This window comes from Ranitomeya imitator, chromosome 4 (genome assembly GCF_032444005.1).
Source record: "Ranitomeya imitator isolate aRanImi1 chromosome 4, aRanImi1.pri, whole genome shotgun sequence".
Classification (NCBI taxonomy): Eukaryota; Metazoa; Chordata; class Amphibia; order Anura; family Dendrobatidae; genus Ranitomeya; species Ranitomeya imitator.
Genome location: NC_091285.1, coordinates 475,468,486 through 475,493,921, shown reverse-complemented (window position 1 = coordinate 475,493,921; position 25,436 = coordinate 475,468,486). Strand labels below are relative to the sequence as shown.

General features: G+C 45.7%; 1 protein-coding gene across 1 annotated transcript in view; it reads left to right on the top strand.

The window, feature by feature from the left end:
• The window catches only part of LOC138674562 (uncharacterized), an 87,904-nt gene that overhangs the window by 24,931 nt on the left and 37,537 nt on the right, over window positions 1-25,436 (top strand). Inside the window, exon 4 of the mRNA XM_069762384.1 lies at window positions 13,561-13,641. Within this exon, the coding sequence (XP_069618485.1) occupies window positions 13,561-13,631 (71 nt within the window). The 3' untranslated portion in view covers window positions 13,632-13,641. The remainder of the gene's footprint in view (window positions 1-13,560; window positions 13,642-25,436) is intronic.

Below are 25,436 nucleotides of genomic sequence, written 5' to 3'. Positions count from 1 at the left end.
AAACTGCTTTTATTTATAAATCACTTGAAATACAAACATACATATATAAACATGAAGGCGCCTCATTAACCCCTTTACCCCCAAGGGTGGTTTGCACGTTAATGACCAGGCCAATTTTTACAATTCTGACCACTGTCCCTTTATGAGGTTATAACTCCGAAACGCTTCAACGGATCTTAGCGATTCTGAGATTGTTTTCTTGTAACATATTGTACTTCATGATAGTGCTAAAATTTCTTCGATATAACTTGCGTTTATTTGTGAAAAAAACGGAAATTTGGCGAAAATTTTGAAAATTTCACAATTTTCCAACTTTGAATTTTTATTCTGTTAAACCAGAGAGTTATGTGACACAATATAGTTAATAAATAACATTTCCCACATGTCTACTTTACATCAGCACAATTTTTGAAACAAACTTTTTTTTTTCAAGGAAGTTATAAGGGTTAAAATTTGACCAGCAATTTCTCATTTTTACAACCAAATTTACAAAACCATTTTTTTTAGGGACCACCTCACATTTGAAGTCATTTTGAAGGGTCTATATGGCAGAAAATACCCAAAAGCGACACCATTCTAAAAACTGCACCCCTCAAGGTGCTCAAAACCACATTCAAGAAGTTTATTAACCCTTCAGGTGATTCACAGCAGCAGAAGCAACATGGAAGGAAAAAATTAACATTTTACTTTTTAGTCACAAAAATGATCTTTCAGCAATAATCTTTTTAATTTCCCAAGGGTAAAAAGAGAAAATGGACCTCAAAAGTTGTTGTCCAATTTATCCTGAGTACGCTGATACCCCACATGTGAGGGGAAACCACTTTTTGGGCGCATGGCAGGGCTCAGAAGGAAAGGAGCGCCGTTTGACTTTTTCAAGCTAAATTTGGCTGGAATTGAGATCGGACGCCATGTCGCGTTTGGCGACCCCCTGATGTGCCTAAACAGTGGAAACCCCCCACAAGTGACCCTATTTTGGAAACTAGACCCCCTAAGGAACTTATCTAGATGTGTCATGATCACTTTTATCCCCCAAGTGCTTCACGAAAGTTTATAACGCCCGGGCGTGAAAAAAAAAAATCCTATTTTTTCCACAAACATGATCGTTTAGTCCCCAATTTTTTATTTTCTCAAGGGTAAAAGGAGAAATTGGACCCCAAAAGTTGTTGTCCAATTTGTCCTGAGTACGCTGATACCCCATATGTGGGGGGGACCACTGTTTGGGCGCATGGCAGGGCTCAGAAGGAAAGGAGCGCCGTTTGACTTTTTCAAGCTAAATTTGGCTGGAATTGAGATCGGACGCCATGTCGCGTTTGGCGACCCCCTGATGTGCCTAAGCAGTGGAAACCTCCCACAAATGACCCCATTTTGGAAACTAGACCCCCTAAGGAACTTATCTAGATGTGTCATGAGCACTTTTATCCCCCAAGTGCTTCACGAAAGTTTATAACGCCCGGGCGTGAAAAAAAAAAATCCTATTTTTTCCACAAACATGATCGTTTAGTCCCCAATTTTTTATTTTCTCAAGGGTAAAAGGAGAAATTGGACCCCAAAAGTTGTTGTCCAATTTGTCCTGAGTACGCTGATACCCCATATGTGGGGGGGACCACTGTTTGGGCGCATGGCAGGGCTCAGAAGGAAAGGAGCGCCGTTTGACTTTTTCAAGCTAAATTTGGCTGGAATTGAGATCGGACGCCATGTCGCGTTTGGCGACCCCCTGATGTGCCTAAACAGTGGAAACCCCCCACAAATGACCCCATTTTGGAAACTAGACCCCCTAAGGAACTTATCTAGATGTGTCATGAGCACTTTTATCCCCCAAGTTATTCACGAAAGTTTATAACGCCCGGGCGTGAAAAAAAAAATTCCTATTTTTTCCACAAACATGATCGTTTAGTCCCCAATTTTTTATTTTCTCAAGGGTAAAAGGAGAAATTGGACCCCAAAAGCTGTTGTCCAATTTGTCCTGAGTACGCTGATACCCCATATGTGGGGGGGGACCACTGTTTGGGCGCATGGCAGGGCTCAGAAGGAAAGGAGCGCCGTTTGACTTTTTCAAGCTAAATTTGGCTGGAATTGAGATCGGACGCCATGTCGCGTTTGGCGACCCCCTGATGTGCCTAAGCAGTGGAAACCTCCCACAAATGACCCCATTTTGGAAACTAGACCCCCTAAGGAACTTATCTAGATGTGTCATGAGCACTTTTATCCCCCAAGTGCTTCACGAAAGTTTATAACGCCCGGGCGTGAAAAAAAAAAATCCTATTTTTTCCACAAACATGATCGTTTAGTCCCCAATTTTTTATTTTCTCAAGGGTAAAAGGAGAAATTGGACCCCAAAAGTTGTTGTCCAATTTGTCCTGAGTACGCTGATACCCCATATGTGGGGGGGACCACTGTTTGGGCGCATGGCAGGGCTCAGAAGGAAAGGAGCGCCGTTTGACTTTTTCAAGCTAAATTTGGCTGGAATTGAGATCGGACGCCATGTCGCGTTTGGCGACCCCCTGATGTGCCTAAACAGTGGAAACCCCCCACAAATGACCCCATTTTGGAAACTAGACCCCCTAAGGAACTTATCTAGATGTGTCATGAGCACTTTTATCCCCCAAGTTATTCACGAAAGTTTATAACGCCCGGGCGTGAAAAAAAAAATTCCTATTTTTTCCACAAACATGATCGTTTAGTCCCCAATTTTTTATTTTCTCAAGGGTAAAAGGAGAAATTGGACCCCAAAAGCTGTTGTCCAATTTGTCCTGAGTACGCTGATACCCCATATGTGGGGGGGGACCACTGTTTGGGCGCATGGCAGGGCTCAGAAGGAAAGGAGCGCCGTTTGACTTTTTCAAGCTAAATTTGGCTGGAATTGAGATCGGACGCCATGTCGCGTTTGGCGACCCCCTGATGTGCCTAAACAGTGGAAACCCCCCACAAATGACCCCATTTTGGAAACTAGACCCCCTAAGGAACTTATCTAGATGTGTCATGAGCACTTTTATCCCCCAAGTGCTTCACGAAAGTTTATAACGCCCGGGCGTGAAAAAAAAAAATCCTATTTTTTCCACAAACATGATCGTTTAGTCCCCAATTTTTTATTTTCTCAAGAGTAAAAGGAGAAATTGGACCCCAAAAGTTGTTGTCCAATTTGTCCTGAGTACGCTGATACCCCATATGTGGGGGGGGACCACTGTTTGGGTGCATGGCAGGGCTCAGAAGGAAAGGAGCGCCGTTTGACTTTTTCAAGCTAAATTTGGCTGGAATTGAGATCGGACGCCATGTCGCGTTTGGCGACCCCCTGATGTGCCTAAACAGTGGAAACCCCCCACAAATGACCCCATTTTGGAAACTAGACCCCCTAAGGAACTTATCTAGATGTGTCATGAGCACTTTTATCCCCCAAGTGCTTCACGAAAGTTTATAACGCCCGGGCGTGAAAAAAAAAATTCCTATTTTTTCCACAAACATGATCGTTTAGTCCCCAATTTTTTATTTTCTCAAGGGTAAAAGGAGAAATTGGACCCCAAAAGTTGTTGTCCAATTTGTCCTGAGTACGCTGATACCCCATATGTGGGGGGGGACCACTGTTTGGGCGCATGGCAGGGCTCAGAAGGAAAGGAGCGCCGTTTGACTTTTTCAAGCTAACTTTGGCTGGAATTGAGATCGGACGCCATGTCGCGTTTGGCGACCCCCTGATGTGCCTAAACAGTGGAAACCCCCCACAAGTGACCCCATTTTGGAAACTAGACCCCCTAAGGAACTTATCTAGATGTGTCATGAGCACTTTTATCCCCCAAGTGCTTCACGAAAGTTTATAACGCCCTGGCGTGAAAAAAAAAATTCCTATTTTTTTCCACAAACATGATCGTTTAGTCCCCAATTTTTTATTTTCTCAAGGGTAAAAGGAGAAATTGGACCCCAAAAGTTGTTGTCCAATTTGTCCTGAGTACGCTGATACCCCATATTTGGGGGGAACCACTGTTTGGGCGCATGGCAGGGCTCAGAAGGAAAGGAGCGCCGTTTGACTTTTTCAAGCTAACTTTGGCTGGAATTGAGATCGGACGCCATGTCGCGTTTGGAGAGCCCATGATGTGCCTAAACAGTGGAAACCCCCCACAAGTGACCCCATTTTGGAAACTAGACCCTCTAAGGAACTTATCTAGTTGTGTGGTGAGAATTTTGAACCCCCACGTGCTTCACTAAAGTATATAATGCCCAGGCGTGAAAATAAAAAATCCTATTTTTTCCTACAAAAATGATATTTTAGTCCCCAATTTTTAATTTTCCCAAGGGTACCAGGAGAAATTGGACCCCAAAAGTTGTTGTCCAATTTGTCCTGAGTACGCTGATACCCCATATGTGGGGAGGAACTACTGTTTGGGCACACGTTGGGGCTCGAAAGGGAAGTAGTGACGTTTTGGAATGCAGACTTTGATGGAATGTTCTGCTGGCATCATGTTCCATTTGCAGAGCCCCTGATGTGACTAAACAGTAGAAACCCCCCACAAGTGACCCCATTTTGGAAACTGTACCCCCTAAGGAACTTATCTAGTTGTGTGGTGAGAATTTTGAACCCCCACGTGCTTCACTAAAGTTTATAATGCCCAGGTGTGAAAATAAAAAATCCTATTTTTTCCCACAAAAATGATATTTTAGTCCCCAATTTTTAATTTTCCCAAGGGTACCAGGAGAAATTGGACCCCAAAAGTTGTTGTCCAATTTGTCCTGAGTACGCTGATACCCCATATGTGGGGAGGAACTACTGTTTGGGCACACGTTGGGGCTCGAAAGGGAAGTAGTGACGTTTTGGAATGCAGACTTTGATGGAATGTTCTGCTGGCATCATGTTCCATTTGCAGAGCCCCTGATGTGACTAAACAGTAGAAACCCCCCACAAGTGACCCCATTTTGGAAACTGTACCCCCTAAGGAACTTATCTAGGTGTTTGGTGAGAAATTTGAACCCCCACGTGCTTCACTAAAGTTTATAATGCCCAGGCGTGAAAATAAAAAATCCTATTTTTTCCCACAAAAATGATATTTTAGTCCCCAATTTTTAATTTTCCCAAAGGTAACAGGAGAAATTGGACATCAAAAGTTGTTGTCCAAATTGTCCTGATTACGCTGGTACGCCATATGTGGGAAAAAACTGTTTAGGCACACGTTGGGGCTCGAAAGGGAAGTTGTGACGTTTTGGAATGCAGAAATTGTCTGCGGTCGTCATGTTCCGTTTGCAGAGCCCCTGATGTGCCTAAACAGTAAAAAAAACCCACAAGTGACATCATTTTGGAACCTAGACCCCCCCCCAAGGAACTTATCTAGATGTGCCCCCTTTTTGGAACTAATGTACGCTTTCTTGTAAAGTAAATTAGTAGTGCATGGAGGTGTGGTACAATCTGAAGCAATCCTTCATACACAGGCCAGGTTTTTCGGGGCAGGTGTCGCATTGATAAATGGTGTCCTTGCGTATTCCCCTTTTGTAACACACTCGGCACCTTTTTTGCGGCTTACCTTTTCTGCCGGTTGGCGGGACCACCCCCGGAAAATGCTGGCCTGGTACGATACGAGCACCTTCAGTTCCGGAAGTACTGGGGCCCTCTCCTTCCGGAGTACCAAATATCAGGGCCTTAACCACTACCTCCTGGAACTGAAGGTACGACGTATCGGTGTGGCGTGCACATCGTAACAGCAGGAAAGCGTTGAGCATTGCCATTTGTACGATGTGGACGGCCAACTTTTTGTACCACACCTTGGCCTTTCTCAAAGCACTGTATGGTTGGAGGAGTTGATCAGAGAGATCAACCCCCCCATGCTTTTGTTGTAGCCCAGTACACAGTCCGGTTTGCAGACCTGTGTAGAGGTACCCCGTACAGTGCTGAGGGCTCTGCCATCACCATGTATGGTGGTCAAGAGAAGGACATCCCTCTTGTCCTTGTACTTGACCACCAGCAGGTGGTCGCTACATTGGGCCTTGCTCTCACCTTTTCTGAGCATCTGCCGAAGTAGCGTCTTTGGGAGGCCTCTCTGATTTTTGCGCACAGTACCGCAGGCTGCGGTACCTCGCGCAGAGAGGGATTTGTAGAGTGGGATGCTGGTATAAAAGTTATCAGTATAGAGGTGATAACCTTTATCCAGCAGTGGGTGCACCAAATCCCACACGATCTTCCCACTCACTCCCAGGACAGGAGGACACTCAGGGGGTTCAATCCTGCTGTCCTTCCCTTCATACACTCTAAACCTGTGGATGTACCCTGAGGCACTCTCACACAGCTTGTAGAGTTTGATTCCGTACCTGGCCCTTTTGTTGGGCAGGTATTGACGGAATCCGAGCCGCCCCTTAAAATGGACCAAGGACTCATCCACGCAGATGTCCCTTTTGGGCACGTACACTTCAGAAAACTTTTTGTTGAAGTGTTCGATGACCGGCCGAACTTTGAACAGACGGTCAAAGTTGGGGTCATCTCGTGCGGGACACTGTGCATTATCGGAATAATGCAGGAATTTATGGATGGCCTCAAAACGTCTCCGAACCATGGCCATTCGGAATACTGGAGTGTTATATAAAACATCTACACTCCAATATTGCCGCATTTCTGGCTTCTTCACGATCCCCATGTGGAGGACCAGGCCCCAAAACTGCATCATTTCAACTGCGTCTACAGGAGACCAGTTGGAAAATGATGTACCGGGGTTTTGCTCCAAAAATTGACGAGCATACAAATTAGTTTGCTCCACCATGAGGTTAATAAAATCCTCAGAGAAAAAGACTTTGAAAAAGTCTGTTTCTGTGAGGCCCGTGGTGTCAAACTTGATTCCTGATTCTGCCACAAAATCAGGAATCAGTGGCTCGTAATTTTCGGGGGGCGAGGTCCATGTGGGTTCCGCAGTGGGGAGCGCTGGTTCAGGAGTGGTGGGGGCTGCCTCATCTTCTGTCCTGGGGCGTCTGCGTGGTGGTTCCGCAGGACCCGAGGAGGAAGAGGAGGAGGAGGAGGAAGAGGAGGAGGAGGAGGAAGAGGATGAAGAATCAGAAAAGTGAAGGAAAGTGGGATCCTCTCCCTCGCTATCAGTGTCGGAGGCAAGGAAAGCATATGCCTCCTCCAATGAATAGCGCTGTTGGGACGAACGGGACGAGCGGGACATTTTTGTGTGAATATGGTGATTGGGTGCACTTTATTGATAACTGTATGTGTATGTGTGGGGGGAGAGTGATTTGTGCAAACTTATCTGAAAAGAAAATGCTAAAAGGAGAAGAAAAACCTGTAAAAAAAAAAAAAAAGGCAGGCACAAACTCTGATAAGAGAACTGCGTCACTTATCAAAGTTTGGCGGCTGCGGGATGTGTGTACGGAGGTTGCGCAAAAAAGCTGAAGGGAAAAAAGCGAGCGCGAGAGTTGATCGGTGAACTGCGTCACCAATCAACGCTCGGCGGCTGTTAAATGGGCGCACGGAAGGAGGTGCAAAGGGGGGTAAAAAGAGGGGGAAGGGAGATGGGGGTGGAAGTGGGGATTGGGCAGGGATCAGTGATCAAAACGTACGGTTGTAGTCAGGTGGCGCAAAAGGGGGGTGAAAAAAAAAAAAAGGAAAACGGCAGGCACAAACTCTGATAAGTGAACTGCGTCACTTATCAAACTTTGGCGGCTGCGGAATGTGTGTACGGAGTTGGCGCAACGGGGGTGAGGGAAAAAAAGCGAGCGCGAGCGTTGATCGGTGAACTGCGTCACCAATCAACGTTCGGCGGCTGTTAAATGGGCGCACGGAAGGAGGTGCAAAGGGGGGTAAAAAGAGGGGGAAGGGAGATGGGGGTGGAAGTGGGGATTGGGCAGGGATCAGTGATCAAAACGTACGGTTGTAGTCAGGTGGCGCAAAAGGGGGGTGAAAAAAAAAAAAGGAAAACGGCAGGCACAAACTCTGATAAGTGAACTGCGTCACTTATCAAACTTTGGCGGCTGCGGAATGTGTGTACGGAGTTGGCGCAACGGGGGTGAGGGAAAAAAGCGAGCGCGAGCGTTGATCGGTGAACTACGTCACCAATCAACGTTCGGCGGCTGTTAAATGGGCGCACGGAAGGAGGTGCAAAGGGGGGTAAAAAGAGGGGGAAGGGAGATGGGGGTGGAAGTGGGGATTGGGCAGGGATCAGTGATCAAAACGTACGGTTGTAGTCAGGTGGCGCAAAAGGGGGGTGAAAAAAAAAAAAGGAAAACGGCAGGCACAAACTCTGATAAGTGAACTGCGTCACTTATCAAACTTTGGCGGCTGCGGAATGTGTGTACGGAGTTGGCGCAACGGGGGCGAGGGAAAAAAAGCGAGCGCGAGCGTTGATCGGTGAACTGCGTCACCAATCAACGCTCGGCGGCTACTAAATGTGCGCACGGAGGCGGCACAAATGGGGGTGGAGGGGGTAAAAAGAGGGGGAAGGGGGGATTGGGGTGGATGAACGGGGATTGGGGTGGATGAACGGGGATTGGGCAGGGATCAGGGATAAAACTTACGTTTAGTTGTCTTCTTTCTTTAGCAGGGATTGTGGTGCTACAGGCTGCTGTGGCACCACAATACCCAGCACGGCAGGGAGATCCAGGCACAAAATCCAGCAGGGAGATCCAGCAGTATGACCGCTCTGTAGGAATCCTCAGCTAGAATGAGGACCCTGCAGAGCGGTCATACACAGGTCAGGCAGGTGACACAGACAGGTCACAGAGCGGTCATGCTGCTGCTGTGACCTGTCATTGGTGGGATCGACCATAACATCGATCCCACCAATCAGAGCTTTCCTGGTGACCTGGCTGTGACCTGCCTAGGATCGGATCTGTTCGCGCCATCCTAGGCAGGTCACAGCCAGGTCACCTGCAGGGCACAGAGCGGTCACAGAGTGATCGCCGCTGCGCCCTGTGATTGGCGCGATCGACGATGACATCGATCGCGCCAATCGGCTCCTGCAGGCCCTGCTGGGCCTGCACTGTGTCCTATCCTAGGATCGGTGCTATTAGAGCACCGATCCACGCAGGTTCCGGCAGGGCACAGCGCGGTAATACCGCGCGGTGCCCTGCGATTGGCGCGATCGATGCGATCGGCGATCGCGCCAATCCGGGGTGTTCTTGCCGGTGCCTGGCGTTGCCAGGCACCGGACCTAGGATCGAGTACATCGGTACTCGATCCTAGCCTGTGACCTCATTGTTTCAGCCGCTCCGATTGGCTGAAACAATGAGAATGGCTGTGATTGGCTGTTCAGAATTGAACAGCCAATCACAGCGATCGAGAGGGCGGGTGGGCGGCGACAATGCCCTGGATGCCGAGGCCATCTCCCCCCAGGTGAGATGGCGTCGGAATTTTAATGCGATCACCGCGACTTAAGTCGCGGTATCGCATTAAAGGGCAGGACGTACTATCCCGTCAAGGGTCAGATAGGCCCAGGGCACCTCGACGGGATAGTACGTCCAAGGTCACAGAGGGGTTAAACAACCAAAATTGCGGTCAGCATGAGCAGGACACTATTTTAATGGAGCAAAAAGAGCAAACTGGGAGTGTGGCAGATTCCACATATATCAAGTCATGCATATGATCTCCTAAATGCAGCCACTGCATAATATTGCATAAATTCCTAATTGAATTACACCAATGTGGGGCATTCTGACTTGTCAGCAATCGTGACACACGACTACAGGTGCTACTAAGGGTTTGGCTGCAATCACCGCCGCATAACATATACTTATAATCTGCGCAACATACTATGGCATTGTAAGCGGTGTGCCTCGTCCCCCACACATATTACCTGCTCTGTGCCTTCTCCTAACGTGCTCAGCCTGGTGGCATGCTGTGTCCGCAAACCCCGACGCGCGTTTCGCGTGATGTTTCTTCCTGGGGGGCACGTCGGGGTTTGCGGACACATCACGCCACCAGGCCACGCCAAAATTAACCTGCCCAATTCCAGCCTTGCTGTAGCATCCCCAGATCAACATCTGGTCGTCTTATGGTTAGATGGAGACCTGGAGAGTCATACAAGCCACAGTGTCTTGCATTCACTGTGAAATTTGATGGAGGATCGGTGATGATCTGGGTAAGCTTTAGCAAGGCTGGAATTGGGCAGGTTAATTTTTGCGAAGGGCGTATGAATCAAGCCGCATACAAGGTTATCCTGGAAAAACAGTTGATTCCTTCTGCTCAGGCAATGTTCCCCAACTCTGAGGACTCGTTTTTCCAGCAGGACAATGCGCCATGCCACACAGCTAGGTCAATCAAGGTGTGGATGAAGGACCACCACATCAAATCCCTGTCATGGCCAGCCCAATCTCCAGACCTGAACCATTATTGAAAACCTCTGCAATGTAATCAAGAGGAAGATGGATAGTCACAAGCCCTCAAACAAAGAAGAACTGCTTACATTTTTTTACCAGGAGTGGCATAAGGTCACCCAAAAGCAGTGTGAAAGACTGGTGGAAAGCGTGCCAAGACACATGAAAGCTGTGATTAAAAATCATGGTTATTCCACAGAATATTGATTTCTGAACTCATCCTGAGTTAAAACATTAGTATTGTTGTTTCTAAATGATTATTAACTTTTTTGCATTATTTGAGGTCTGCAAGCAATGCATTTTTTTGTTATTTTGACCATTTCTCATTTTCAGAAAATAAACACAAAATGTATTGCTTGTAACTTCGGAGACATGTTGTCAGTAGTTTACAGAATAAAACAACAATTTGCATTTTACTCAAAAATATATCTATAAAGAGAAAAATCAGACAAAATGAAAATTTTGCCATGGTCTCAAAATTTTTGGCAGAGCTGTATAATAAGAAAAATGTGAATTTCTCTGGAATAACACATCGAATCGCAGATATTAAAGGGTTTGTCCAATTTTTTTTATTACTTGCATGCAATTGTTGTTCACGCCATATTCACACGTTCAGTATGTGGTAAGAATTTTACTTCAGTGTCTGTAAGCCCAAACCAGGATTTTGTGGCACTTACTATTATGTAAATATGACAGGGTCTGTTCCTGACAAGATAGAGGATTTTGTGGATGTTGTCCGCTCTGCCGATCATCGGTAACGTGGAATACATCCACAAAATCCTCTATCTTGTCATATCTGATACGGTCTCTTGCGGACCCGTGAATCTGCTGCATCTGGAATCCTCATTGAGATCTATATGCCTTACCAATAGATCTATCATGTTAGTGTGATTTGAATTGAATAGAATGTGTCCATCGGATAAGATCCTATTGCGCTGATCTCTCCTACAGATTATTTCAGGTTCCCTTCCTGCTCTTGTTAGTGCTGAATTCCTCACACTCTGACCAGTTCTGCTGTCCAAACAATGGCTGATGGTGGAAGAGCACGTGACCAAATTTATCCATATGTCTAGTCCAAATGTAAAGCTCCCAGTAGAAAGCTTCTTTTCTATTGGAGGAGCTGATGGACAGTTCTGGTCATATGTTTCTCCACCAGCGGCCATTGTATGGACAGGAGAGCTGTGCAGTCTGTGAGGAAACGGCACTAACAAGAGCAGGAGCAGGACCGATCATATCTACATAATAGTAAGTGCCATAAAGTCATGTCCTTAACACATCTGGTGAAATAAAGATAATGTAGCCAACCCAGGTCACTCATTCTGCAGCCAGCAATAGACCATGTTATACAGAAGGCTACACCAGGCAAATGGTGCAATCTTTTTATTGAAACCAACTGCAAAAAATGATTTTTGGCCTCAATTGCATGCATTTAAATAAGAAAGCAAATTGTCCTCTAAGGTGGACAATGCCTTTAAGGTATTAGTTTATTCAGCTCCCTATAACCTGCATGCCCATATACAATAGACGGCTTGGGAGGGCTTATCCTACTGACAGATTCCCTTTAACCCCCTTAGTGACCAAGACAATTTTTATGATTCTCACCACTGTCACTTTATAAGGTTATAGCTCTGGAACGCTTCAACGGATTCCAATGATTCCAAGATGGTTCTTTTTCATGAATTGTTGTACTTCATGTTAGTGGTAAAATTTCATCGATATGACTTGTGTTTATTTACAAAAAAAAGCATTTGGAAAAAAATTGGAACATTTTGCAAGCAATTTTCAAACTTTTAATTTTTGTGCCGTTTAAATCAGTGAGTTGTGTCACATAAAATAGTTAAACAACATTTCCCACATGTCAACTATATATTAGCGCAATTTTGGAAACAATTTTTTTTTGTTAGGATGTTATAAGGGTTAAAAGTTGACCAGCGATTTCTAATTTTTCCAACAAAATTTGCAAAATCATTTTTTTAGGGACCACATCACATTTGAAGTGAATTTTAGGGGTCAATATGCCAGAAAATAGCCAAAAGTGACACCATTCTAAAAACTGCACCCCTCAAGGTGCGCAAAACCACATTCAAGAAGTTTATTAACCCTTCAGGTGCTTCACGAGAACTAAAGCAATGTGGAAGGAAATAAAATAACATTTAACTTTTTCACAAAAAAATTTACTTTAGAACCAAACTTTTTATTTTCAAAAGGGTATCAGGAGAAAATGGATCACAAAATTTGTTGTGCTATTTCTCCTGAGTATACCGATACCCTGTATGTGCGGGAAAGCCACTGTTTGGGCACATGGTAAGGGTCAGAAGGGAGGGAGCACCATTTGATTTGTCTGGAATCAATGGCTGGCACCATGTCGCGGTTAGAGAGCCCCTGATGTTCCTAAACAGTAGAAACCCCCAATTCTAAATCCAACCCTAACACAGCCCTAACCCTACCCCTAACCCTAATTTCAACTCTAACCATAACCACAACCCTAACCCCAACACCACACTAACCCCAACCCTAACCCCAACCATAACCTTAACACAACCCTAGCCATAGCTCTAACCCCAACCCAAACCTAACCCTAACTCTAAACCTAGCCCAAACCGAATCCTTACCCTAACTGCAAATAATAGAAAAAATTTCAATCTTTTAATTTTATTATTTTTATCTAACTAAGGGGGTGACAAAGGGGGCTTTGATTTACTATTTTTTTTTATTTTGATCACTGTGATAGAGTTTATCACAGTGCTTAAATTGAACCAATAGGAAAAATCTCCTATTGTTGCCAGGTACCGCCCATCATTTTTCTTCCGTGAAGATGATGCGGAGGGCCGTGGGACAGAGCAGGAGGGCCCGGGGATGGATGAGGTTCTGGGGTGGTTCGAAAATTGGTGAATAATGGCGATTACTTGACTGGGGATGGTAAAAACCGACCCGAATCACATTCTCCTGGGTCTCAGCTACCCCCGGAAGCCGAGACCCTGGAAATTTTCCAACGCTGGGGGGTGCTATACATTTATTTCTCAGCGCTGTTAAAATGCAGTGCTGCGGAATAAAGCCCCGAACCTGCTGCCATTAAAAGGCGTATCGGCGTTTGCTAAGGTTAAAGTGAAATTAAAAACAAGTGCAAAGTTTAGTTACTGTGTAAAAAGAATCCATGCTATGTTTGAGAAATCGAGAATTTTTACGATTTGCATCTGTTTAAAATGGCACACTTTCAAAGTTAATGAAATCATTTGTCTAATGTTATAATAATGGTGTAAATATTATAATTTATACACATGGCAGCATTCATTCACAATGAAGCAACCACTAACCTTTGCTGTGGCGTTCCAACCGAAAGAAATGACAAGGAATAAAGGCAGACAGGTAACGGAGTGTGAATATCTGTGGCTTGTGAACTGTATGCTGGAGGAATGGTGAGGTTCTCTGATCCGCTCTGGTGCATATGTGAAGCATGATGCAGTTTACAGTTGTGGATGTGATAATTAGGAGTTGTTGGTTATGGACCCTTAGGAGGACAGGGAAGATAAAGTACGAATGAAATAAACAATTTTCTTTTGATACCGGAGATCATTTTAGCACTAAGGAGTAAGGACCTCAGAAATGTTGTAGTTTTTGCAAAGCTGCATTAAGAGAGCCCCACATTTTTTGAAGTTATAGATTTCAGGTACAGATTCTGAGATAGACGTAACTTATTGATTAACTTTTATTTAATTCTAATTCTGTTTTTCTTTTTTGAGGGAAGAGAAGGAAAAATAGACCCAACAGCAAATTCATTGTATCATTATATTTTTTTTTCAGTTGTCAGTTTACGCCTTTCACTGTGATAAAATTAGCAAGTCACCTTAGTTCTTTCTGTCATTATCAATATGGAGATGCAATATAGGTGTACTTTTTTCATGTATTACTACTTTTGCGCATTAATGGGAACCTGTCATGAGGATTTTTCACCTAGAGCTAATAGCATATATGTACAAGTGCTTTGTTTCTAATTAAATCTATATCCTGAAAGTAAAAAACAGTCTTGTAGCTTCTGAGAAATCCAATATTGAAATAATATGCAAATGAGCTGCATGTGCTTCCAGTTGAGACATTGAACATGCAACTTTCCTGCCATCTCTTCCTATCCCCATTCTGCCTTCTGTGTCTGATTGATAGGTCGAGGAAGGCAGGTAATTGAACCAGAAGTGACCTGTTACCCAGACACAGGTAGGAGGCAGCAGGTGGGAAATAGGGAGTAATGGTAGGAGAGCTGCAAGTGCAATGTCCCATTCAGATTCACTTGCCTCCTAATTTGCATATGATTTCTGTACTGAAATTCTCAGAAATTGCAAAACTGATTTCTAAAATCAAGGTATTGATTTAATCAGCATGAAAGTGCCTATACAGACTGTACATGCTATTAGCTTAAGATGTAAAATCCTTGTGACAGGCTGTCTTTAAGCCATAGTTCAGATGGCTGTATTTTTAGTTAGTGGGTTATCTACAGTATGTGCACAACATAACTCATGGAGCACACTGTCCAATAAAATTCTATGTACCCTATTCATTAAAATTGACATTTTGCATGCAAGTCTAAATAAAATTTGATGTGCCTAATTCATTAACAGAGATAAGTGAATTTGTTCTTAAAACGTTCGCCAATCTCATATTCGGCACAAATGTAGCTCATTTGGATTCGTGTTCAGATTCCCGAGCATTTTTCCTCAAAGTCGGCAAAATTCAGGCACAGTTCGATAAATGATCACATTTCCACTAACGCTTTGTTAGGACTTTGGTTAGGATAGTGGTGCTGTATGATGAGCAGGGAGACTTGTTTTTTTGAGGGGAGGGGGTGTGAATAAGTCAGACGAGTGATGGACTGTATTTTAAAAAAAAATTTAAACTTGGCTTAATGCATGTACATTCTGGCAGCCAATCAGGGCACTGAAACCATCCACAATGTCAAGACACAAGGGCTTCTTGATTTTGACTGCAACATTAGCTAATCAAAATTGTTTGGGATAATATTGGGTTGCAGGCAAGAGGCCCCTTTCCTAATCAAAATTGTTAAGGCTAATATTGGTGTGCAGGCACCAGGCACCATTTTCTAATCAAAATCGCTAGGGCCAATGTTGGGGTGCAGGCAGGAGGCCCCATTTCCTAATAAAAATCATTAAAGCTAATTTTGGGGTGCAGGCAGGAGACCCCATTTCCTAATCAAAATCATTTGGCCTAATATTGTTATACAGGCACACTATCTCAGAAAATAAATACTGACAGGGTGACGATCAGGTTGTAGATCCCGTTTGGTGTGAACCCAGAGGCATGCAGCTGAGTAGCTCAGTAGAGGAGGTGGAGGATGAAGATGAGGAGGTTACATTGTGGCTTGCCGAACAGACACGGAGTGATGCAACCACGACAAGCACTACATCCTTAGCCACAACAATGACTGTGGCCAGCAGCTGTCGTGAGTCTCCAGTTCCTTTCTGACACCACAAAGGATGACCCAACTTACTCTATCTCCCAGCTTTGCAAAAAAGTAGAGGCAAAAATTCCAATAATTTGACTACTACATGTATGAAATGACACATGTGAGATCAACCGGCCTTAGCCTGGGAATCTCACTGTGCTAAAATGCGGACTAGCGGGCCTTGCCAATCACCGGACATCCCATCAACCACATCTGCTGCTACTTCCTTCTCCATCACCGTGGCAAATGTTCTCACACAGGTCTCTGGCTGCAGTACCACCACTTGTTTACGCCATACAATCTGTTTGAGTGAGAGCCTGTCAGCTGTTATGGAAGTGGAGATGTCTGCTGTTTTTATTTCACTGAGCACACCACATCTTTCTCATTCCACCATAACATCTCTACCTGAACCTCACAGTCCAGCAGTTTGTCATGTTTACACTACTACATACTCTTTCAGCAAAGCAGCCAGCCCTTCGGTCTCGCAGTTGTGGTCATGTAAAAGAATGTTTCCTCCTACACATGCCAAAGCTAAGAGCTTGAACTCCACCATCTCCAATCTGTTGACCACGGAAATGCTACCTTACCTCCTGGTGGATACAGACTGATTACAAAAGCCGATGGCTCTCGCAGTCCCCCAGTGTCAGTTGCGAGATGCCATTACTTCTTTAAGAAAGCCGTGCCTGAACTACACCAGCATGTCGCAGACAACATCATCCTTTCCCTGAAAAAATTTATGTCTGCCAGGGTGCATTTCACCACTGACACCTGGACGAGCAAACATGGGCAGGGCCTTTCTATCTCGGTGACTGGGCACTGTGTGACTCTGATGGCTGTGGGGGAAGGCGTGAAAGCAGCTGCTCCACAAGTACTGGAATCCCCAAAGGTTTTTTTCAGAAAAACCTCTGTATCTAACACTTCCTCCACTGCTTCTGGCTCCTTCACCTCCTCTAGGAGCTTCACCAGCACCCTCAATCCCTCACTTAATGAGACACACGTTCCAACAGTGCAGATATAATCCCCCCACCTCTGTACTGGGTAGTCAGGCAGTGTTTAAATTAATATGCCTTGGAGACTGCAGTCACACAGTTGAAGAGTTGTGGACAGCTATACAGGCCAAGTTTGAGCAATGTCTGTCTCCATGGCTCACGTCCTTAACCTGGTGGTACAGCAATTTCTCCACCACTATTCTAGCCTGGATGCGCTGCTGCGGAAAGCACAGTTGCATCAGTGCAGTGTACATCGCAGTTATAGACTTTCAACTCCGGTAATGTTGATTTGTCAATGCATGAACATTAACAGCAGCAGTGTAAGTGGCATAAGCAATTTCTGTGAGGCGTTTCACACATTTTTTAGACCAGCCTGTGCACCAGCAAAACAGAGTACAAGTCTGACACGTTGTGAACAACTGGGGAGAATGGTGCAGGAGAATCTCAAGCTCAATATCAATACCGTCAGGGAGAATTTGGAGCCTTTTGTATTTGGTCTTCAAAAATGGATGAGTGACCTGAGCTCGCCAGTCCCGCCTTGAAGGTTTTGTCATGCTCGGCAGCCAGCGTTCTCTCAGAACGTGTCTTCAGCGCTGCTGCTGGTGGTGTCCTGATAGATTATTGCATCCGGCTGTCCCCTGAAAGTGTAGGCCACCTAAAATTCATCAAGATGAACAAGTCATGGATCTCCAATGACTTTTGCAGACTAGGCGATTGTGTCGTTTTTAGTGTGATGCATTGATCTTGCGTTATTTCAGTCTGTGACATCTTTGTTATGGTTTCTGTGCCTGCTGTTGCTACTGCTGCTGGTGTTACAATTTTTTGAAATGTGGAGACTCCAAGTTGGGTCTCAATCTGGTGTATTGCCTGTAAACTACAGAATCTGCCTGTGGGAGGGTGCTGCCTTATACTACAGAGTCTGCCTGTGGGGGTGCTGCCTTATACTACAGAGTCTGTCTGTGGGGGGGGGGGGGGGGTGCTGCCTTATACTAGAGTCTGCCTGTGGGGGGGGTGCTGCCTTATCCTACAGAGTATGCCTGTGTGTGAGAGTGCTGCCTTATATTGCAGAGTCTGCTTGTGGGGGTGCTGCCTTATGCTACAGGGTCTGCCTATAGGGTGCTGCCTGTTGTGAATTCTGTGGCAGAGCTCCCTCCTGTGGTCACAAGTGGTACTTCGGCTGATTCTCTCTGTGAGCTTCCGTTGGTGGAGGAGAGTGGTACTGCGGCTTCTGAGTTTCCTTCCTCAGGTGATGTGGTGAAGTCGTTAGGTGCTGCTCTATTTAACTCCACCTAGTGCTTTGATCCTGGCCTCCAGTCAATGTTCTAGTATTGGACCTGTTTCCTCCTGGATCGTTCCTGTGGCCTGCTGCTCTGCATAGCTAAGTTCTGCTTTTGCTATTTTTGCAGTTTTTTTCTGTCCAGCTTGCTTATTTGTTTTTTTCTTGCTTGCTGGAAGCTCTGGGACGCAGAGGGTGTACCTCCGTGCCGTTAGTTCGGTACGGAGGGTCTTTTTGCCCCCTTTGCGTGGTTTTTTGTAGGGTTTTGTGTTGACCGCAAAGTTACCTTTCCTATCCTCGCTCTGTTCAGAAAGTCGGGCCTCACTTTGCTAAATCTATTTCATCTCTACGTTTGTCTTTTCATCTTAACTCACAGTCATTATATGTGGGGGCTGCCTTTTCCTTTGGGGTATTTCTCTGAGGCAAGGTAGGCTTATTTTCTATCTTCAGGCTAGCTAGTTTCTCAGGCTGTGCCGAGTTGCATAGGGAGCGTTAGGCGCAATCCACGGCTGCCTCTAGTGTGGTTGGAGAGGATTAGGGATTGCGGTCAGCAGAGTTCCCACGTCTCAGAGCTCGTTCTATGTTTTTGGGTTATTGTCAGGTCACTGTATGTGCTCTGACTTCTATGTCCATTGTGGTACTGAATTACCTTATCACAACAGTACTGGAGGCCCAAAGTACTAATGATTCTCAATAGAGGGAAAAAAGAAGTTCTGAGACCATTTTTTTTTCTCTGCACTGTGTTTTGCCTTTTTTTTCCCCTAGACATTTGGGTGGTTCAGGACCCAGGTGTAGCAATGGACATTAAAGGTCTGTCTTCATGTGTGGATCAGCTCACGGCAAGAGTACAAAATATTCAAGACTTTGTGGTTCAGAATTCTATGTTAGAACCAAGAATTCCTATTCCTGATTTGTTTTTTGGAGATAGAACTAAATTTCTGAGTTTCAAAAATAATTGTAAACTATTTCTGGCTTTGAAACCTCGCTCCTCTGGTGACCCAGTAAAACAAGTTAGGATCATTATTTCTTTTTTACGTGGCGACCCTCAGGACTGGGCATTTTCTCTTGCGTCAGGAGATCCTGCATTAAGTAATATCGATGCGTTTTTCCTGGCACTCGGATTGCTGTACGATGAACCTAATTCAGTGGATCAGGCAGAGAAAAATTTGCTGGCTCTGTGTCAGGGTCAGGATGAGATAGAGGTATATTGTCAGAAATTTAGAAAGTGGTCCGTACTCACTCAATGGAATGAAGGTGCGCTTGCAGCTATTTTCAGAAAGGGCCTCTCTGAAGCCCTTAAGGATGTCATGGTGGGATTTCCTATGCCTGCTGGTCTGAATGAGTCTATGTCTTTGGCCATTCAGATCGGTCGACGCTTGCGTGAGCGTAAATCTGTGCACCATTTGGCGGTATTATCTGAGCATAAACCTGAGCCTATGCAGTGCGATAGGACTTTGACCAGAGTTGAACGGCAAGAACACAGACGTCTGAATGGGCTGTGTTTCTACTGTGGTGATTCCACTCATGCTATCTCTGATTGTCCTAAGCGCACTAGGCGGTTCGCTAGGTCTGCCACCATTGGTATGGTACAGTCAAAATTTATTTTGTCCGTTACCTTGATCTGCTCTTTGTCATCTTATTCTGTCATGGCATTTGTGGATTCAGGCGCTGCCCTGAATTTGATGGACTTGGAGTATGCTAGGCGTTGTGGGTTTTTCTTAAAGCCCTTGCAGTGTCCTATTCCATTGAGAGGAATTGATGCTACGCCTTTGGCCAAGAATAAGCCTCAGTACTGGACCCAGCTGACCATGTGCATGGCTCCTGCACATCAGGAGGTTATTCGCTTTCTGGTGTTGCATAATCTGCATGATGTGGTCGTGTTGGGGTTGTCATGGCTGCAAGTCCATAATCCAGTATTGGATTGAAAATCCATGTCTGTGTCCAGCTGGGGTTGTCAGGGGGTACATGGTGATGTCCCATTTCTGTCTATTTCGTCATCCACCCCTTCTGAGGTTCCAGAGTTCTTGTCTGATTACCGGGATGTATTTGATGAGCCCAAGTCCGATACCCTACCTCCGCATAGGGATTGTGATTGTGCTATTGATTTGATTCCTGGTAGTAAATTCCCAAAAGGTCGACTGTTTAATTTATCTGTGCCTGAGCACGCCGCTATGCGGAGTTATGTGAAGGAGTCCTTGGAGAAGGGGCATATTCGCCCGTCATCGTCGCCATTAGGAGCAGGGTTCTTTTTTGTGGCCAAGAAGGATGGTTCGCTGAGACCTTGTATAGATTACCGCCTTCTAAATAAGATCACGGTTAAATTTCAGTACCCCTTGCCGTTGTTATCTGATTTGTTTGCGCGGATTAAGGGGGCTAGTTGGTTCACCAAGATAGATCTTCGTGGTGCGTATAATCTTGTGCGTATTAAGCGAGGCGATGAATGGAAAACTGCATTTAATACGCCCGAGGGCCATTTTGAGAGTCTAGTAATGCCATTCGGACTTGCCAATGCTCCATCAGTGTTTCAGTCCTTTATGCATGACATCTTCCGAGAGTACCTGGATAAATTCCTGATTGTGTACTTGGATGACATTTAGATCTTCTCGGATGATTGGGAGTCTCATGTGAAGCAGGTCAGAACGGTGTTTCAGGTCCTGCGTGCTAATTCTTTGTTTGTGAAGGGATCAAAGTGTCTCTTTGGTGTTCAGAAGGTTTCATTTTTGGGGTTCATCTTTTCACCTTCTACTATCGAGATGGACCCTGTTAAGGTCCAAGCCATCCATGAATGGACTCAGCTGACATCTCTGAAAAGTCTGCAAAAGTTCCTGGGCTTTGCTAATTTTTATCGTCGCTTCATCTGCAATTTTTCTAGTATTGCTAAACCATTGACCGATTTGACCAAGAAGGGTGCTGATGTGGTCAATTGGTCTTCTGCTGCTGTGGAAGCTTTTCAAGAGTTGAAGCGTCGTTTTTCTTCTGCCCCTGTGTTGTGTCAACCAGATGTTTCGCTTCCATTCCAGGTCGAGGTTGATGCTTCTGAGATTGGAGCAGGGGCTGTTTTGTCGCAGAGAAGTTCTGATTGCTCGGTGATGAAACCATGCGCCTTCTTTTCCAGGAAGTTTTCGCCTGCTGAGCGAAATTATGATGTTGGCAATCGAGAGTTGCTGGCCATGAAGTGGGCATTCGAGGAGTGGCGTCATTGGCTTGAAGGAGCTAAGCATCGCGTGGTGGTCTTGACTGATCATAAGAACTTGACTTATCTTGAGTCTGCCAAGCGGTTGAATCCTAGACAGGCTCGTTGGTCGCTGTTTTTTGCCCGTTTTGACTTTGTGATTTCGTACCTTCCGGGCTCTAAAAATGTGAAGGCGAACGCTCTGTCTAGGAGTTTTGTGCCCGACTCTCCGAGTTTATCTGAGCCGGCGGGTATTCTCAAAGAGGGAGTAATTGTGTCTGCTATCTCCCCTGATTTGCGGCGGGTGCTGCAAAAATTTCAGGCTAATAAACCTGATCGTTGCCCAGCGGAGAAACTGTTTGTCCCTGATAGGTTGACGAATAAAGTTATCTCTGAGGTTCATTGTTCGGTGTTGGCTGGTCATCCTGGAATCTTTGGTACCAGAGAGTTAGTGGCTAGATCCTTTTGGTGGCCATCTCTGTCGCGGGATGTGCGTTCTTTTGTGCAGTCCTGTGGGATTTGTGCTCGGGCTAAGCCCTGCTGTTCTCGTGCCAGTGGGTTGCTTTTGCCCTTGCCGGTCCCGAAGAGGCCTTGGACACATATCTCTATGGATTTTATTTCAGATCTTCCCGTCTCTCAAAAGATGTCAGTCATTTGGGTGGTCTGTGATCGCTTCTCTAAGATGGTCCATTTGGTACCCTTGTCTAAATTACCTTCCTCCTCTGATTTGGTGCCATTGTTCTTCCAGCATGTGGTTCGCTTACATGGCATTCCAGAGAATATCGTTTCTGACAGAGGTTCCCAGTTTGTTTCGAGGTTTTGGCGAGCCTTTTGTGCTAGGATGGGCATTGACTTGTCTTTTTCCTCGGCTTTCCATCCTCAGACTAATGGCCAGACCGAACGAACCAATCAGACCTTGGAAACATATCTGAGATGCTTTGTTTCTGCTGATCAGGATGACTGGGTGTCCTTTTTGCCTTTGGCTGAGTTCGCCCTTAATAATCGGGCCAGCTCGGCTACCTTGGTTTCGCCGTTTTTCTGCAACTCTGGGTTCCATCCTCGTTTCTCTTCAGGGCAGGTTGAGTCTTCGGACTGTCCTGGTGTGGATACTGTGGTGGACAGGTTGCAGCAGATTTGGACTCATGTAGTGGACAATTTGACCTTGTCCCAGGAGAAGGCTCAACGTTTCGCTAATCGCAGACGCTGTGTGGGTCCCCGACTTCGTGTTGGGGATTTGGTTTGGTTATCTTCTCGTCATATTCCTATTAAGGTTTCCTCTCCTAAGTTTAAATCTTGTTTCATTGGTTCGTATAGGATTTCTGAGGTTCTTAATCCTGTGTCTTTTCGTCTGACCCTTCCAGATTCTTTTTACATACATAACGTATTCCATAGGTCATTGTTGCGGAGATACGTGGCACCTATGGTTCCATCTGTTGATCCTCCTGCCCCGGTTTTGGTGGAGGGGGAGTTGGAGTATATTGTGGAGAAGATTTTGGATTCTCGTGTTTCAAGACGGAAACTCCAGTATCTGGTTAAGTGGAAGGGTTATGCTCAGGAAGATAATTCCTGGGTCTTTGCCTCTGATGTCCATGCTCCCGATCTTGTTCGTGCCTTTGATATGGCTCATCCTGGTCGTCCTGGGGGCTCTGGTGAGGGTTCGGTGACCCCTCCTCAAGGGGGGGTACTGTTGTGAATTCTGTGGCAGAGCTCCCTCCTGTGGTCACAATTGGTACTTCGGCTGATTCTCTCTGTGAGCTTCCGTTGCTGGAGGAGAGTGGTACTGCGGCTTCTGAGTTTCCTTCCTCAGGTGATGTGGTGAAGTCGTTAGGTGCTGCTCTATTTAACTCCACCTAGTGCTTTGATCCTGGCCTCCAGTCAATGTTCTAGTATTGGACCTGTTTCCTCCTGGATCGTTCCTGTGGCCTGCTGCTCTGCATAGCTAAGTTCTGCTTTTGCTATTTTTGCTGTTTTTTCTGTCCAGCTTGCTTATTTGTTTTTTTCTTGCTTGCTGGAAGCTCTGGGACGCAGAGGGTGTACCTCCGTGCCGTTAGTTCGGTACGGAGGGTCTTTTTGCCCCCTTTGCGTGGTTTTTTGTAGGGTTTTGTGTTGACCGCAAAGTTACCTTTCCTATCCTCGCTCTGTTCAGAAAGTCGGGCCTCACTTTGCTAAATCTATTTCATCTCTACGTTTGTCTTTTCATCTTAACTCACAGTCATTATATGTGGGGGCTGCCTTTTCCTTTGGGGTATTTCTCTGAGGCAAGGTAGGCTTATTTTCTATCTTCAGGCTAGCTAGTTTCTCAGGCTGTGCCGAGTTGCATAGGGAGCGTTAGGTGCAATCCACGGCTGCCTCCAGTGTGGTTGGAGAGGATTAGGGATTGCGGTCAGCAGAGTTCCCACGTCTTAGAGCTCGTTCTATGTTTTTGGGTTATTGTCAGGTCACTGTATGTGCTCTGACTTCTATGTCCATTGTGGTACTGAATTACCTTATCACAACAGCTGCCTTATACTACAGGGTCTGCCTATGGGGTGCTGTCTTATACTACAGAGTCTGGCTATGGGGTGCTGTCTTATACTACAGGTTCTGCCTATGGGGTGCTGCCTTTTACTACAGGGTCTCTATAAATAAAATACATCAGCGCAGCAAGCCAGTAACTTTTTACTGCACATGACAGAATGAGGCGCAGGATGGGAGCAGCACTGCCTTATACTACAGAGTCTACCTGTGGTGGGTGCTGCCTTATACTACAGAGTCTGCCTGTGGGTGGGGGGTGCTGCCTTACACTACAGGGTCTGCTTGTGAGGGAGGTGCTGCCTTAAACTACAGAGTCTGCCTTTGGGGGGCTGCCTTATACTACAGAATCTGCCTGTGGGGGGCATGCTGCCTTATACTGCAGTGTCTGCCTGTGGGTGGTGCTGCCTTATACTACAGGGTCTGCCTGTGGGGGGGGGGTGTGCTGCCTTATACTACAGAATCTGCCTGTGGGTTGGGGGGGGCTGCATTATACTACAGGGTCTGCCATTGGGGGGCTGCCTTATACTACAGAATCTGCCTGTGGGGAGGTTGCTGCCTTATACTACAGTGTCTGCCTGTGGGGAGTGCTGCCTTATACTGCAGGGTCTGCCTGTGGGGGTGCTGCCTTATACTGCAGAGTCTGCCTGTGGGGGGGGTGCTGGTTTATACTACAGAGTCTGCCTGTGGGGGGGGGGGTGCTGCCTTATACTATAGTGTCTGCCTGTGGGGGTACTGCCTTATATGACAGAATCTACCTATGGGGGTGCTGCCTTATCATACAGTCTGCCTGTGGGGGGTGCTGCCTTATACTACAGTCTACCTGTAGGGGTGCTGCCTTATACTGCGAAGTCTGCCTGTGGGTGGGTGCTGCCTTATACTACAGGGTCTGCCTATGGTGTGCTGTCTTAGGGTAAGTTCACACAGGGCGTTTTTGCTGTTTTTGTTTCTGCAGCAAAACCTGATGTTCTTGGCAGGAATGAAGCTGCATCAAAAACACAGGTTTAGGTTCCAGATGTGCCTTTTCTGGGGTGGCTGGGGGCAGATGTTTTTAGCCAGGGGGGGCCAATAACCATAGACCCTCTCCAGGCTATTAATATCTGCCCTCAGTCACTGGCTTTACTACTCTGGCGGAGAAAATTGCGCGGGAGCCCACGCCAATTTTTTCCGCCATTTAACCCCTTAATTTACTAGCTAGAACGGCCAAATTTTGCATAGACACACTACTAACATTAGTAGTGTGGAATATGCAAAAAAATGGGGATATGAGATGGTTTACTGTATGTAAACCAGGTCTCATATCATGTCGGGTTTTAGGAAGGAGAAAGCAAAAGCCGGTAATTTAATTACCGGCTTTAAAGCTGTCTAGCGCTGGAAGAAATATTAATATATATATATGTGTCTCACTGACATATATATATATATATATATATATATATATATATATACCTATTCTATGTGTACACATTTATTCTACCTATTCTACTGGAAGCTGTCAGTGTGATTTTACTGTACACCGCACTGAATTGCCGGCTTTTCTCGCTAACACCGCTGTGTAGTTCTCGCAAGTCACACTGCTGGTCCGTGTGTGATCCGTATTTTTGGGGCTTCCATAGACTTTCATTGACGTTTTATTTGCGCAATACGGTGACAAACGCAGCATGCTGCGATTTTCTACGGCCGTAGAAAGCCGTATAATACTGATCAGTTTAATACGGCAGATAGGAGCAGGGGCATAGAGAATAATTGTGCTGTATGTTT